The sequence below is a fragment of the Cervus canadensis genome, chromosome 13, assembly GCF_019320065.1.
Source record: "Cervus canadensis isolate Bull #8, Minnesota chromosome 13, ASM1932006v1, whole genome shotgun sequence".
NCBI classification, from domain to species: Eukaryota; Metazoa; Chordata; class Mammalia; order Artiodactyla; family Cervidae; genus Cervus; species Cervus canadensis.
This window is the reverse complement of record NC_057398.1, coordinates 37159466-37176405: the sequence shown is the minus strand read 5'-3', so window position 1 is coordinate 37176405 and position 16940 is coordinate 37159466. Positions and strand designations below refer to the sequence as shown.

Below are 16940 nucleotides of genomic sequence, written 5' to 3'. Positions count from 1 at the left end.
GGGCGGGGCCCCACTGGGAGGCTCATAGTTTGTGGTCCACCCAGGCTCTTATTCTCATCCCAGAGATGATGTGACGGTGTGTGTCTCTAATGGTCATTGACTGCTTGTGGGGAAGAGCTTGTAGAGAGGCAGGGAGGAAAGCAGAGAGGTGAGTTAGGAGGTGTGTTGGCTCAAAAAGCAGCTACAGAGATGGGTTTAAAAGTATAAGGATTGTATTAGGGAAATATCCTGTGGGAGAAAATGAGGGAGCTGGAAGAGGCTGGGAGAACCATCAAGCCTCAGTGCGTGTCTGACTCTGAGTGAACAAGAACGGAAAGAAGAGTGGGATGGAAGCGTCCTAGTCTACTGTGCAGAGCCATCCTGGGGTCCTCAGGCCAGAGCTGCTGTCAGAGGAGGCCCGCCATAGCATTCTCACTCATTCTCACTGCCATAGCATTCTCATAGCATTCTCTCAGCTGGAAGCAGCCCCTGGGAGGTGTGGCCATGGCACAGACACAGCTTCCACTGACTCTGGCAGTGTAGACACAGAAGTGGATTCAGTGTCAGTCCACTCATGCTGGATTCAGAGTGCATCTGGGAGGTAGTCTTCCCATGGGGAGCTGGTTGCTGTGGAATTTCACCCCAGGGCTTCCTGCTTTTGGAGGCCCAGTGACGTTTGTCAGTGGCTGTATCGTGGATGTGGGCACAGCGTGTGCTGCAGCGTGTGAAGTCTAGCTCTGGATCCCCACTCCTCTCTCTACTGTGTGACTTGGGTAAATTACTTCATCCCCTCAGTTTTCTCAGTTTTAACAGGGTCTTATCTACCTCACTGGGCTCCTGTAAGGTTTCTAAATATATGTGAGGTGCTTAGCATAACTCTTGATTCCTAGTGGGCATTGCGTAAACAGTCATCCTCAGAGGTTTCCCCACCCGAGTATAACATGGTGCTTTCCACTGTACCCCACATAGCTCTGGGATCTTCGTTCTCTCCAGAAAAACGGGACAATATCACCTAGCTCATAGGTTTAAGTGAAATAGTACTTTGTGACAGTGCTTTGTAAATTATAAAGAACTACACAAATGTAAAGGCTTTCCTGTTGGCTCAGTCGGTAAAGAATTCTCCTGCAGTGCAGGAGACCTGGGTTTCATCCCTGGGTCGGGAAGATCTCCTGGAGAAGGGAATGGCTACACACTCCAATGTTCTTGCCTAGGAAAATCCCATGGACAGAGAAGCCTGGCAGGCTACAGTCCATGGAGTTGCAAGAGTCGGACATGATTTAGCAACTAAACCATCACCACCATACAAATACAAAGTATTATAATTTCATAATTTCTTCATTCGTTCAACAGAATAGAATGAGCATCTACTATAGGCCAGCTATACCATGTCCTAAGAGCTAGAATAATGCAGCAGTGAATAAAACAGTACATACTAGCAAAAGGAGGCAGACAATACATAATAAAAGTATATATAGTACAGCATATGGTGATACGTGCTGTGGAGAAAAGTAGGGCAGAGAAAGGAATGGGGAAGCTAGCATGGATCAAGGATTACGTTTTACAATATGATGACATTTGAGCATAGCCGTGAAGAAGCTAAGAACAAAGCCATACAAACATCTGGGGATGCCCCTTCCAGACAGCTGGTTCTGTAAGCACAAGGCCCCATGGTAGGAGCATGCTGCTTTATGAAGGGAGCGAGCTTGCTGTTGTGAGCTGAGTGAGAGGAGAGAGGAGTTGGGAGGCCGGGTCCAGGGAATACCTGGAGCAGGAGGGAACTCATCACATAGGATCTCAGAAGCCCCTGCACGTATCGTTGGAAATAGATTACTGGAGGGGCCAGGGCTGAGGCCAGGAGTCTGGTCAGGACAGAACTGTAGCATCTCAGCAGAGGACTTGAGCGGCTTGGACCATACTGGGAGCTGTGGTGGTGCCAGGAGGGGCTGGGTTCTAAATTTGGGATTTGGAGGTCAGTGGGAGAGAGAGAAGAGTCCAGGTTTGGGACCTCAGCGACTGGAAGGATAGAATTGCCATTTACTAAGGTGGGAGTAATGGGTCTGGGGTGGAAGGTCAGGGGTTTGCTTTTGAACTTGTTAAGTTTAAGATGCATATTGTGCATCTGAATGGAGATGTTGAGTAGTTTGGGGGAGAGATCTGAGTGAGAGACAGATTTGGGAGTTGTTGGCATGTGGATTTCTAGTCATGAGCCTAGATGAGAACTCCCCGGTAACTAGGATGGTTGGAGGAGAGATGGGGGCTGAGATCCTGAGGGCAGGAGATGAGGAGAAACTCAGGGAGACCAAGGAGTAGCAGTGGCGAGGGGTGTGGATGCCAGCAAAGCTCAGGGTCCAAGGAGCCAAGTGAATGAAGGGCTTCAAGGAGGAGGAAACACTGTGCTGGATCAGATGCTGCAGACAAGTCAAATAAGATGAGGACTGAGACTGACCATTTGATTTAGCAACGAAAGAGTATTGGTGACCTTGACAAAAATAGTGGACAAGATTTTCTGAAAAATGAAAATATCTGTGAGAAGAGTTTGGAAGTCTGGAAATTAATTGTTCTCTTATCTTTCTCAATTTGGACTGCTGGAGGATGAGTTATTGAGCAGTCCTTTGAATAGGTAAGAAGTGTGAGTTCTCAGCCAATCAACTTATTCCATGCCTGTTACAGAATTCCTCGGCCTCTGAGAATATCACTTGCCTCCGCTGTTTCTACCTGGGTTTTGGCTGAGAAGAGGGACAGCAGAGCTTCCTTAGCAGGGTGCTGGAGTGGGGCTGCCCCTCACCCTCTCAGGCGTCTCCTGTCACAGCCATCAACAGTCAGCTTTCCCACACCAAGGGTAGCGTAGGGGTCCTTGGGAGCCAGCCCCCTGCTGCTGCTTCATTGTTCAGTAGGTGGTGCTCTTCTGCCTAAATTAGAATCAGGCCCCCTGCAAGGTCCTAGGGAAACCCAAATCCTCGAGAAGAGTGGCCGCCGTCCTCTGTAGAAAGAGTTAAATTTCAGGGTTGGGTATGTATTGCTTGTAGACTCCATGGTGCCCAGGTAAATGCCTCTTGTGAGTAAAGGTGACTTTTCCCCTGCGTGTACAGCGCCTGAGAGAAGAAATGGAAGAAATCACACAGCAGCAGTTGGTCCATGACAAGTACTGCAAGGATCTCATGGGCTTTGGAACGAAACCCCGTCACATCACCCCCTTCACCAGTTTCCAGGCCGTGCAACCCCAGCAGTCAAATGCCTTGGTGGGGCTGCTGGGGTACAGTTCTCACCAAGGCCTCATGGGCTTCGGGGCCTCCCCCAGCCCGGCGAAGTCCACGCTGGTGGAGAGCCGCTGCTGCAGGGACTTGATGGAGGAGAAGTTTGACCAGGTCAGTGGCAGGCAGCCGCCCTCTCTTTTCCCAAGCTCCACGCCTCCCTTCCTTTGCCAACGCTGTGTCCTTCCTGTCTCAGGTGTGCCAGTGGGTGCTGAAGTGCAGGAATAGCAAGAACTCGCTGATCCAAATGACAATCCTTAATTTGTTGCCCCGCCTGGCTGCCTTCCGACCTTCTGCCTTTACAGGTGAGGATGTCCATGGACGCGTTGTCTTGTTACCCATCAGGGGTAATTAAACAGAGAAGACGTGATTGCAGAAAGTTACAACTGCTTCTCATTTGAAGCAGTGATTGCTGAGAGGCCAGTCTCTGGTTTCTTAGCCAGTTTCAGCGGTACGTAGTTCAGGTTTCTGTAAATGTAGCAGACACTGGGACAGTCTGAATGTGCAGGCAGAGGTGCTTCTAGAGCCAGGCGAGTTCTTGTGTGGAAGCCAACATGTTTGTTCATGAATGGGCTCCAGACAGACTGAAGGAAGGGCAGTTTGGGTTTCTGTGGGGTGCAGCAGCTAGTCTGTGGGGCACAGAGGATCCAATGGCAGTCCTGCATCTGCTCCTGAGGTGGGCACCAGGCTGCCTCCTCGCTCACAAGGAGGAAGGACTGGATGCTTTAGGGGCTGGTATCACAGGTGATAGTCTGTGGGTTCCCCCATTCTTGCCCTGTTCCCACTGGTTGCTGTGAATCCCTAGTTCACTGGCCTAGCTCAGACAGTGGCTTCTCCCTGAGGCCTGCCTGGTTCACTTCAGCTGGAAGCATGCTTTTCCTCTCTCATTATAACCCCCAGCTGGGGAAGGGCCACGGCATCAGACCTGGGGTGAATCTTCCCCCAGGTCTTTTCTTTTTTCTTGGCTGTGCCGTGAGGCGTGCCAGATCTTAGTTCCCCAACTAGGGATCGAACCTGCACCTCCTGCATTGGGAGCACAGAGTCTTAAACAGTAGATCACCAGAGGAAGTCCCAGCCTCTGTTCTTAACTGTGATGTTTGGGGCAGATTGTGTGACCTTCCTGGACCTTCACTTCTGGATGGGTCCAGTTAGAGTGACGGTCCCTGCCCCATGAGATGGGCTGCCTTAATGTCTAAGCACCTTTCTAAGTGCTTGGTGCAGAGTGAGCTCCAAGAAATAGAAATCATTACTGTTGCTGGCTCCTCTGGCTACTTCAAAGCCTTTTTAAAAATAAGGTAAAGGTAAAAATTATACTATTATTCCAGTTGCCTGTTCATACTTAACATCCTTGTCTCACTTCCCTCCTTGCTGGGTGTAGAGACCTTAGCCCTTCATCTTTTTGGTCTTCACAGTGGTGCATGCTGCCTGCACTTTATAAGCGTACAGGACAGTGAGAGCCGAGATGGGAAGCAGAAGGCCAGCCTGCCCCTCAGCAGATGCCTTTCCCTGGCATAGACTCATTTCACACTGCTCAGCTCAGATCAGACAGCAGCAAAATACAGCTGGTGAAGTGTTAATGTGTGGGGTGTGAGCACAGGCCCTGTTGAGTGAGAATGAGACAATTAGCCACATAAAATCGCTGAACCATAAAGAAAGGATGTAATGAAAATCACCTGTATATTTTCAGTTTTCCAGTCTTCTCTCCTGGTGCTCAGCAGCTTTTCTCTATTTTTAATAACCAGACATGCCCCTATTCAGTAGAGCTTTAAATGATCTTGGTTTGAAAGTCTGTGGTTCAAAGAGAGTAATAAGTAGGCCATACTTGATCAAAGTCTGGCATATTGTGGAAGCAGTTACCCTAGTAAGTTCAAAAGACGGCCTAGCAGCAGGATACAAGGGCTCAGAAGGCCCCCAGGTTTGTTCTTTTGATGTGGGTTTTTGTTGTTTTATTAAATAATATACTAAAATATGTCCTTGGAATTCAGCCTGGGCAGCCCACGTAAGTACGGTCTCATTGGGAAAGTGCCACTTTTTAAAGCTTACAGTTTGGAAGTCATTGCTTGCACTTCCTGATGATGCAAGCTTTGGGAATGTCAAATATACTCCCCTTGGGTTTGGGCTGGAATCTCTAGCAATGCCAGATTCCTAGTCTCTTGGGGGTGCTAAATCTGGAAAAGGAAATTGCCACCATGATTTAAGCTCATTTCCTGCTGAAACACTGCCCTTCTGCGAAGATCTAGTTTTCCTCATAGATGCACTCTGATTTGAGGGTGGTATACCCTTGGTCTCTGACTGTTTTCAAGCCCCAGCGTGCCTCAACTGGTGGGAGGTCAACTCATTTGACCACGAGCTGTGAGAGAAGACATTCCTCAGTGGTGTAAACGCAGTGATGTGTGTTGCAGAGTGTGGTCCTGGTGGCCCTCCCTCTTCAGCTCTCACTTTCTTAGGGACGGGGGACGTGTGGTCTCACCTCATTTGACCATGAGCTGTGAGAGAAGACATTCCTTGATGGCGTAAATGCAGTGATGTGTTGCTGAGTGTGGGCCTGGTGGCCCTCTACAGCCCTCACTTTTGGGGACGGAGGACATATGGTCTTGCCTTCTCTGCTCTGATGTCTGTGCTGCTGGTGCACGGCCTTGAGGCCAGCAAGATGGAAGAGGAGAAACAGAAGCAAGGCACGAAGCCGGCAGTTCCAGCCTTCTGAGGAGTCATAACACTTTAGCTTAAATTGCCCAAGAATCGCCTACCCGTGCACATTGGCTTATGTAAACTTAATGAAAATACACATGTGGCTTTCCAAATTACAGACTAAATCTTATTCTATTAAATATAACTGTGCAGAATTCTCTAGGTGATAGCAAAATGATTTCTAGGCCTAGACTGAGTGGAATGGCCTGTTTATTGGAAACAATTTTCAATATTACTGTAAATTTCAATATAGAAGTTTAGTTGATCCTCTCCTCGTTTTAAGCCAAGATTTAACATATATTTCTTAAACAAGAGCATATAATCTTTTCCCTCAAAATGTAACACGGATGGGGACAATTAATGTGATACTGTTTTGAGGAGACTTTTAAGTTTTTTTTTTTTGTTTTTTTTTTTATTAAAGGAGAAAAACAGCTTATATTTCTAATATTTCTAAAAGCTTTATCAGAGGAGTGATTAGCAAGCATAAGACTTTGGTTTGTACATTCTCTCAATTCTCTTTAATGTCTTTCCAACAGGCTTTCTTGATTTATTCTTAAATTGCATGTTGTAAAGGAACTCTGACCTTTGACACAGAGACCAGCCCTCACCATGAGCCATATGCACTTTGTCGTTTCTGTGCTCAGATACCCAGTACCTCCAGGATACCATGAACCACGTCCTGAGCTGCGTCAAGAAGGAGAAGGAACGGACAGCAGCCTTTCAAGCCCTGGGGCTACTTTCTGTGGCTGTGAGGTCTGAGTTCAAGGTCTATTTACCTCGTGTGCTGGACATCATCCGAGCAGCCCTGCCCCCTAAGGACTTCGCCCATAAGTAAGCATCTTTATTACTATTTCACCTTCCACCCCATTTGGTTGGAGAGAAAGGATGCTCCATCCCAGTTTCTGTGGAGCTTAAGCCTGTTCTCTGCGTCATTAACCAGCAAATTATATAATGAACAGCCTTTCCTCAGTTGAGCTCTGGCCTTTTGCAAATGAAGTGACATCGATGTAAATATTTGGGAAGCTTGAATACCTGTGAACATATTAGATACCAGTGCTGTTCTCAATATGTATATTACTTACTGGAAATCTTCTGTTCTTTTCTCTGGCTTTCAAAGGTCTTATCCTGATAACAACTAAAGTGAGGATTCCCAGACTGGAAATGAGGGGACCTAATGGTTACCCTTACCCTCATCACTAAAGTTGGATACATTATTCTTCCTCTTGAAACCTCCCAGTGAATAAAATATGAGAAAGACCTTCAGCGCCCTGCAAATTGGCAAGGCTGGGGTATCTTCTCTAAGTCTCAGGGGGTCAGAGTTTATTAGAATTGTGTCTTTATAGTTCCCTGTGTTAGTAGCAATGATTGTGCTAGTGAATTAATGAGCCTTGCCCATCTCAGGCCCAGCATTCTCCTCACAGGGAGAAGAATTTCTTCCCATGTGATGGCTGTGCCCTTCACTCCTGGTCCTTGACCTGCATGTTGTTCAGTTTGCTTCCTAAATCGGTACCTTGGCCAGCACCACACTAACCCATGTGGTGCCTTTTGTGTGAATTCTGGTGGGGCCCCTTACTCAGGAGACTTTACTGCCATCTGCTGGACATTTGTTGTAAATATACTAGTCCGCAGTGACGGCAGTGTGATGGGCCCCACTAGGTCACCTGCACATCCACATGGGGTGACCCTGCTTGGGTAACCAGCCCTCCTTGCCCCACGGTGATTTTGAGGTAGGACATCACAAAATGCCATTATGTCTAAACTGGCCACCCTTGGGTTCTCTGCAGGAGACAGAAGGCTATGCAGGTGGATGCCACAGTGTTCACCTGCATCAGCATGCTGGCCCGAGCCATGGGGCCAGGCATCCAACAGGACATCAAGGAGCTGCTGGAGCCCATGCTGGCAGTGGGCCTGAGGTAGGTGTCGGGAACCTGAACTGTCCCTGTCTCAGGTAGTATGAGGCTCGAGCCGCAGTCCTGGATCTATGTGGAAAGAAAGAGGCATGGCTGTTGGCATATAAAATTGACTAGGTAGGATAGCTCACACTAAATACACAGACTGATTTCAAATCCATGTTTCATCACTAGCTTGCTTGGTGATTGTAACTTAATTATTTAACTTCTCTGAGCTTCAGCTTTCTAGTCTGAAAAGTGGGTACAATAACAATTCCTATTGTCTGAATTTGTCATGGGGATTAAGTAGAAGAGTTCACGAAGTGCTGTGTGTTCAAGAAGCGCTCTGGTAATGTTTGCAGCTGTCATTTATATTATTAAGGGCAAATTACTTAAGCTCCCTACAGTCTCGTTCTCTTTATCTATAAAATAAGGACAGTGCTGTCAATCTGCTTCCCAGGTGACTTATTGAGACTTGGTTTCAGTGGCTAAATTATAGTAAACAGGTTTGCTCATGACAAAATCATAGATTGTTTTGAAATCCAGAATCGGACCAAGAGAGTTTAGGATATATATTCAATTTTATAGTATTCTTTCTGCTGTAAAGACCAAGCAGAGATGGGACCCAGTCCCTGTTCTGGAGAGAAAGGGCTGTTTCTTCTCCAGAACAGACCAGATGTCACATGCCCTTGACGTGACTGGTTTCCCACCCCTCAGCCCTGCCCTCACAGCTGTGCTCTACGACCTGAGCCGTCAGATTCCACAGCTGAAAAAGGACATCCAAGACGGGCTCCTGAAGATGCTGTCCCTGGTCCTTATGCACAAACCCCTCCGGCACCCAGGCATGCCCAAGGGCCTGGCCCATCAGCTGGCTTCCCCTGGCCTCACAACCCTCCCTGAGGCCAGTGATGTGGGCAGCATCACTCTTGCTCTCCGAACTCTCGGCAGTTTTGAATTTGAAGGTAAGAAATGGTGGTGACTCTTGGCAAGAGAGTCAGTGACACCGGGAACCTGGAGAACAGACTGAGGGTGCCTAGAATCTCTGGCTCTTGCTTAGATCCTGGAGACAGGGTGGCTGATTCTGCAGTAGCTCATCCTTCCTATATTCTTTCCGTATATTGTTAATTCCTATCGTTTGTTTCTTGTCTCATACAAAGACAGGAAAAATGGGTAGGGGGTACAAATATTTTGAAGAATAGTGTGCATTAGTCCAAAGAGCCAATGCTACACAGAGGTGGAATCTGCACCTTCTTACCTCCCTGTAGCTGAGATGGTGTTTAATGCTTTAAAATGTATAAGCAGGGCTTGGGGTGTTTTCATTACTATGGCTGTATGATTTCCAAGAGTACTGTACTGTGCAGTTCAGTTTGGAATTCCAAGCTGCAGAAAAACCCACGTTAACGCCCTAGGGAGATATATTTCAGGAGAGAAAAACGCACACATAAGTGAAATTTAAGATCACGTAGGTGGTACTGGTCAAGACTACAGAGAAACAAGCAAGTACAGGAAGTCTAGATGTGCTGTCTGAGTACTTACAGCGTCTGTGATTTCCTGTTTCAGTTCCCCCAGTTACACTGATTAACACTCAGGATGATTTATTTCTGATGAATAGAAAGGAGTTATATTATTGAGTTATATAACTCAGCCTACATCAAACTCTCTTTTTGGTATTTGAATCTGGAAACTAAAATAGACAAGGTAAATTTGATCAAAAATGGTTTTTCTCTCTGGGAATATGAAAAACAGGGTCAGAATAAAACAAAATAATTCACTTTTTGAAGGAAATAAAAGATTAGGATGGAAGCAGGGAGGAACTGTCTTTTGTACGTCTCCCAGTTCCTTCTCAGTCGCCCTTTCTACTCATTGGAATCCCGTTTGTTACCTTTTTAAGAGAAGAGTTCTGGGTCAGTATCTTGCTGATCAATATCTTGTTGAAAATTAAATTAGTAGCCACTAAGTGGAAAATGCAGCCAGCGAGTTGCAGAGCTGCTGTCCAAAGCAGCGGTGTTCACTCTGTCTTCTCTTTGCCCTTGTATCCAGGCCACTCTCTGACCCAGTTTGTCCGCCACTGTGCGGATCACTTCCTGAACAGCGAACACAAGGAGATCCGCATGGAGGCTGCCCGCACCTGCTCCCGCCTGCTCACACCCTCTGTCCACCTCATCAGTGGCCACGCTCATGTGGTCAGCCAGACTGCAGTGCAAGTGGTGGCAGATGTGCTCAGCAAACTGCTCGTGGTTGGGATAACCGATCCTGGTAAAGTTTGAGATGCAGGCAGTTGAGGGAAGTGTAGGTGCCAGGTGCAGTTAGAAGCAGCCGGTTTTCTTGCATGGCCCTTCTGGGATCCTTCAGCCGCAACAAACTGATGTCCAACTCCTTTTCTGGCAAGGAGTTAGGTTTAGCCACGCCAGCCTATTGTTTAAGATAATCAGCCTTAAACTGTCATCTTTGTCCTTTCAGTAGAGAAAGAAAATGACAAGTTCGGTGAGACGAGGGTGTCTGGAGTCCTCTCTCTAGGATGATGGCAGTGGAGGCTGACCCAGCAAAGGACTGGAGGGATGAAGGAGTGGGTACTGAAAAGTGGGTACAATAGGCACTGAAAGGCTCACTTGCTCTTGCAGACCCCGACATCCGCTACTGTGTCTTGGCATCCCTGGACGAGCGCTTTGACGCACACCTGGCCCAGGCGGAGAACCTGCAGGCCCTGTTCGTGGCTCTGAATGACCAGGTGTTTGAGATCCGGGAGCTGGCCATCTGCACTGTGGGCCGGCTCAGCAGCATGAACCCAGCCTTCGTCATGCCCTTCCTGCGTAAGATGCTCATCCAGGTGAGGGTGTGACGGCCACCCCTTGGGGCGGTGGGGAGGGCACACTCCTATGAGCACTGTTTGGAGAAAAAGAGGAGGAAGGGGAAGAAGGGTTGAGACGCCTGGTAGAAGCCACATTTGGTGCCACATGTTTTCCCGGCTTGGTAATTGTGGTTCAAGTGCTTATCACCTCACAGGCCTCTTGTCGGTGTGACTCCAGGAGGCCTCCTAGGCCCAGGCTGACCTCTCATGCAGCTCTTCCTTTTTCCTGGCAAGTCACCAGCAAATCCATTTCTTGCTGCTCTTTTCTGCATCTGCTGCAGAGGGTGTCAGTCAGCCCAGTGCCTTCCTATCCTTCCCCTCCTAATTCTCCCTCTGATGCCAGGCTGGGCACAGAGGCTGAGCACCCGAGAGGTCCTAGCACTGTTTCTCATTATCACTGCCCCTGTGGTCTTTGGCTCCCTGGCTGTCTTTCCTCAATAATGCCAGATACCAGGCTCAGCTGATTGGACTAGAGCCTCAGGTTGACCTTGCTGCTCGAGCTCCTGACACCCGTCCCCTGGTTTTTGTCTTCATCTACCTGAGTAAGTTCTCCAGCCACCTTGTGAGCAGTGCTTGGGGTCCAGTCCTGCCTGCCTTTCGTTGCTTCCACCCACCTCTCTGGGTCTCAGCGTGGCTTACTTGGTCATTTTCCGTCCCTTCACTCCATCCTGTCCGTACCTCACCCTCAGCTTCGTGACCCTCCCCATGGTTTCTTTTGAAGTAAATAAATGCTTCTAACAAATAAAGCACTTAAACATAGAAAATTATAAATATATGTAACTTTTACCCTGAAGAAATATCATTTATTCACAATTTATCATAACTGAAGTGACAGTAAATAAAGTTATCAGTGAACAAATAAATATTATATTGGCACTTATGCTTTTAGCTTACTGGTTTATTTCTTAACTGCTGGCCTGTGTTAGGGGTGCCTATCATTTTAAGTCTTTTTGAAATAAGTAAAGTTTGGGGAAGGAAAAGAAATCATTGTTGAGCCTGCCAGCTCAAACTGTACTAAGTAAGTCCAGGAAATTGGGATTATTAAAGCAATAATCTAAGAGGAAACATTAACTTGGGGACTCCTCTTCTGGGTAGCTGAGTTAACATGAGCTTTGTTTCTCACTTTTCCCACTGTGCAGAGGTTTCCTTCTGGCAACTTCAGCTCTCCAGAAGTTTGTCTATATTAAGTTGTTTATGTATGTGTCCCCAGGAGCATAACATGCTGATTTGCTGGTGTTTTCAGCAGGTTGGTTAGATCACACATGTTATCTCTGTTCATTAAGATTCAAGGGGATCCTGTTGGTATGATCCCTGTTTAGGTTTATCTAGAGGTGCCCGGAACCACTGCTGAGTTTCAGTATTTCTTTCTTCAACATCATCAGTCTTTGATTCCATTGTTATTATTTATAGCCACTCTGAGTGATTTGCTGACTGGAATCTGCAAGGGGTTTTTTTCAGAGAGCCCTTCCATCAGTCTTTATTTTTGCAGAACCCTGTTCACAGTGAGCCCTGTGTTTTCTCAGTCTGCTATGACTGTCTACACTGTTAAATGCTATGTTTCACAGAGGACCAAGGGGCCGTGATGGAGAAAGGGCTGGTTTCAGGCAGTTTTTCCTCTTGTCACTGCTGTCTCCAGGACTGTTCTATGAGCTGCAGAGATGACCTTGCTTGTGGAGTATCCCCAGTTCTGGTTCATTCCTCTAGCCCCCACCTCATTCTCCCTTCAGACACACAGCACCTGTTGAGTTTCCTCTGCCATAGAGAGCCTTTCTTACCTACAGATTCTGACAGAGCTGGAGCACAGTGGCATTGGAAGAATCAAGGAGCAGAGTGCCCGAATGCTGGGCCACCTGGTCTCCAACGCCCCGAGGCTCATCCGCCCCTACATGGAGCCTATTCTGAAGGTAATCTGCAGCAGACAGAGATGGGTACTATCTCTCCAGGCCATCTTGGGACAAAGGGAGTGTTTCATTGTTCACTGGTACACTGAACAAAGTAGATCATTTCTTTGGTCCCAAACTCAGGGACAAGAGCCGCATCAAGCCCCAGCAGCTCAAGAATACCAAGAATTTCACCACTTGCAGGAAAGAGCTCTCCTCCTGATGTAGTGTTTCAAGCACGTCATCAATTATCAAATGTGCTTGGTGAGGAGAAAATAGCAGCATAAAGTAGCTCCCCCAAAATGAAGAAATAATTGAGCTTTAAAATCTGAGGCAGTGGGACTTCCCTGGTGGTCCAGTGTCTAAGACTTTGCACTCCCAGTCCAGGAGGTACAGGTTCGATCCCTGGTCAGGGAACTAAGATCCCATATGCCACAGGACACAGGCAAAAATATATATTTATCTGAGACAACCTTCAAATCTGAATATGTTAAGAGTCATGTGAAGTGTGTCACAACCTATGTGAATCTGGGTACATGGTCACACAGATCCAGTTTAGAAAAGGCACGGGAAACATTTGTAAATCACGGCACTTCCCAGTTTCCTCCTACGTCAGACTTATGTACAGTATGGAGAAAGGAGAATTCACATTCCAGAGGAACCGTGAATTCATAAAGCCGGAGAAGTAATTTATCTGTGTCTGAGATGGTCTCTGGGGTGAACTTTACTTATGTGAAAAGAAGTTTCCTAGTCAACTCTCACCAGCATTCATTTTCTTGTACCTTCTTTCCATAGGCTTTAATTTTGAAACTGAAAGATCCAGACCCTGATCCAAACCCAGGTGTGATCAATAATGTCTTGGCTACGATAGGAGAGTTGGCTCAGGTAAGGTGACAACTGTTTTTTTCCATAGGAGGGGAAGAATGTGATTATACCTCTGATAAGGTCAAAATACTTCTTAATGCCATAATTTCTAATGCTGTCTGCCACCTCCTTTTTCATTTTGTAGGTTAGTGGCCTTGAAATGAGGAAATGGGTTGATGAACTTTTTATTATCATCATGGACATGCTCCAAGACTCCTCTCTGTTGGCCAAAAGGCAGGTGAGTAACACTGCTTCCTCTTTGAACAGGACAGGCCCATGAGGCCAGGGAGCTCTGTCACCTTAGTGTCTCTATAAACAGTGGCTAACACATAGTGGGTTCTCGGAAACATTTGTTGACTTAATAAAAAGAAGAAAGACTTGGAACCCGAATTAGCTGTCATCCTGACCCAGAGTTGCTGTCAGTGTTAGAGCTGACCAGTGCCATTTCCTCTAGACAAAAAAAAAATTACACATCATCTGTCAGAGCTCCAGCCCCCTAAAAGGAAAAAGAGTGCCTTGGCCTCTGGCTATAGAGGCCAACAGAGCTCCACCCCACCCTCCCCAGCCCTGGTTTCACTTTGGTCATTGAGATCATTAGGTGCCTAGACTAAAAGTAAGACCAACCTTAATTTCCTTTTGGGTCAGGCTCCTATCAGTCATCCGTGGTGAAAAGGACTGTGTACTTCCTTTGAGAAAGGCAGGACTGCTCTTTACCTTTAATCCAGTGATGGTTGTATTGGTTTGTAGCCTTGTGTTTATGTCCCAGCTCTCAGGATTTGTGTTTATGGTTAGTGTCTTCACTGTTAATTCTTTTCTTGTAATAGCCTTTAACTCTTTGTTATAACCATTTAACAAAGAGTATGAGGTATGTTTTCTTTTCTCTCTTACTGGCTCTATGAGTCATGTGATCTTTTTCCTGTCCAGGTGGCTCTGTGGACCCTGGGGCAGTTGGTGGCCAGCACTGGCTACGTGGTTGAGCCCTACAGGAAGTACCCCACGTTGCTGGAGGTGCTGCTGAACTTCCTGAAGACTGAACAGAACCAGGGTACACGGCGGGAGGTAGGAAGCTTGTCAGACATCGTCTTTACAGACTTGCTGGAAGAGTGGAGAGAGTGGGAGATGTTTGCGGTATTAATACACTCCAGCGGTGTTGATGAGACTTCCTCTCCCTTTCCATTTTGTCCCTGTAGCTGGGAACGGGACAGGAGTGTCCGTGAGCACTGTTTTGTTGTAGTCAGGTGCTGTGATGAATGTTTTCCTTTTCCCTCTCCCCTTCCCATGCAGGCTATCCGCGTGTTGGGGCTCCTAGGGGCGTTGGATCCCTACAAGCACAAAGTGAACATTGGCATGATCGACCAGTCCCGGGACGCTTCTGCCGTCAGCCTGTCAGAGTCCAAGTCAAGTCAGGATTCTTGTAAGTTGAGGGGACCTGTGAGTGGCTTGTCAAGTGCTCGCCTCACAAAGCCCTCACTGGCCGTGTTTAGAAAGAGCCTGGTGCTGGAAAACTATGAAATAATCCCTCACTGGTTCACTTGGTGACTTTTGAGTGGAATGTCAGTAGTTTCCTTTTGAATCATAGGAAGGGCACTGTGTCTAGAGTCTCCCTGTTTGCCTAGGTTCTTTGTTAAGGGTCAACAAGCTATGTCTGCTCACTTTTTGTGCTGATGAGAAAGAGGTGAATTTTCACCCCATCACCTTTGTTCATCTGTCGTTCTTTGTTAGTGCCTGTTTGATGTTTTCTCTTCCCCTGGCACCCAAGGAGGAAGAGGGCAGAGCTGACTCTACCAGTTTTAATTGATAGGGAAATCTGATGCAAGGCTTAGAGGGCATTGAAAAGCTAGTAGCAGTCTGAATCCAGGGCTCTTTTTCCATCAGATGGTCTGGCCCTGGAGTTCTTTGACTTTAGATAAGTAGCCTGAGAGATTGGGTAGAGCCTGTGGATGCTGGCAGATTTTCTAGACTTAACCCACTGTCCATCAGGCAGACTTATCTGAAAGTAGGAAAGTTACAGTGGCTTCCCCAACCAGTTCAGCAAAATAAAATAAATAAATAAGTAAATAAAATAATTTGGTTTTGAACTCTGTGGATGGGCTCCTTCTGCTTTCAGTTGTTCTTCTGTATATTAGAGAAGTGTGCCTGTGATGGTATCCTGTCAGACCCGCGGCTGTCAAGCAGAGCCTGAGCCGTGTCCTCTAGGCATTCCTCCACCCTCAGCACCGTGTCACCCTGTCTCTCAGATGTTCTGCTTCTCAGTGTCATTATTGTGCTGCTAAACACCCATTCCCGCACCTTCCATACCCTCCTCCACCCCCAGTCCTTGAGATCCTTGTTGTTCAGGTCAGGTAGCATTTGTTGCTAACTTGTCTGAATTCCCCAGGGGGACCAAGCAACTGCTGAACAGATGTTTGCCTAATTTAATCCCCCTTACTTTCATTTGTGGGAGTAATTATTTTTATTGATGGTTTCAGCTGTGAAGTTGTGAACTGGAATGATAAGAAGCTAAATTAAACACAGCAATTTAAAGCAAAACCATCATGTACTGTTTTAGGCTTTCATAGTTTAGATAACAGACAAACCAAAAACTGTGTGTCCTTCATAGTGAGAGCTTATTCATTGGTTTCTAATATACCCTGTATTCCCAGTGCTATTAGAATGTGGCAGGGAGAGAGAGATGAATGCTAATGAGTGTCTGGAGGATTTTTGTTTGTTGTTAACCGTGCTTTGTCCACAGTCAGAGTCGCGTGTAGCTCATGACCCTCATCGCTGTTTGGTCCTAGCTGACTACAGCACCAGTGAGATGCTGGTCAACATGGGGAACCTGCCTCTAGACGAGTTCTACCCGGCCGTGTCCATGGTGGCCCTGATGCGCATCTTCCGAGACCAGTCCCTCTCTCACCACCACACCATGGTCGTCCAGGCCATCACCTTCATCTTCAAGTCCCTGGGGCTCAAGTGCGTGCAGTTCCTGCCCCAGGTCATGCCCACATTCCTGAATGTCATTCGGGTTTGTGACGGGGCCATCCGGGAAGTAAGTGCCTAAACCCCTGACCCTTGCTCCTCCCTGCCCAGTGCCTGTGTGGAAGGTCCGTCTGCGCCTTGGCGTCCTTATAGTGCACTCTGCTTGCCATTCCTTCCTCGAGCTTCTGACACCTACGCGTGCAGGATTCATCAGCTCAGCCCGGTTTCCTGTCATATCACTCAGAATGGCTAAAAGATGAGTGGCTGGTGGGACGGGACAGCATTGTTATTCTCAGTAATCTAGTGTTCAGCCCAGTAATCTGATGGAACGTCCACAGTGGATTTCTGATTTCTCCTTCATGACTAGATTTAAGTCAGACACTTGTGGGAATACTCCGGAGGTGCAGTTGCAATACTTCTTATTGGATGTGGTAATGTCAGTTTGTCCTGTTATTATTGTTGGTCCTAAGTTTGAGCATGTGGTAAGGTTGGTGTCTATCAGATCTCTCCATGTAAAGTTACCTGTTTCCCTCAGTCATCAGTAGCATGTGGGGGTGATAACTTTGAGACTGTGTGACTCTCC

General features: G+C 47.1%; 1 protein-coding gene across 1 annotated transcript in view; it reads left to right on the top strand.

Annotated features, from left to right (window-relative positions):
• The window catches only part of MTOR (mechanistic target of rapamycin kinase), a 146451-nt gene that overhangs the window by 6667 nt on the left and 122844 nt on the right, over positions 1-16940 (top strand). Inside the window, exons 7-19 of the mRNA XM_043485946.1 lie at positions 3069-3344; positions 3427-3535; positions 6563-6749; positions 7703-7831; positions 8525-8769; positions 9848-10063; positions 10429-10634; positions 12437-12559; positions 13331-13420; positions 13545-13637; positions 14324-14458; positions 14684-14813; positions 16177-16427. Of these exons, the coding sequence (XP_043341881.1) occupies positions 3069-3344; positions 3427-3535; positions 6563-6749; positions 7703-7831; positions 8525-8769; positions 9848-10063; positions 10429-10634; positions 12437-12559; positions 13331-13420; positions 13545-13637; positions 14324-14458; positions 14684-14813; positions 16177-16427 (2190 nt within the window). The remainder of the gene's footprint in view (positions 1-3068; positions 3345-3426; positions 3536-6562; positions 6750-7702; positions 7832-8524; positions 8770-9847; positions 10064-10428; positions 10635-12436; positions 12560-13330; positions 13421-13544; positions 13638-14323; positions 14459-14683; positions 14814-16176; positions 16428-16940) is intronic.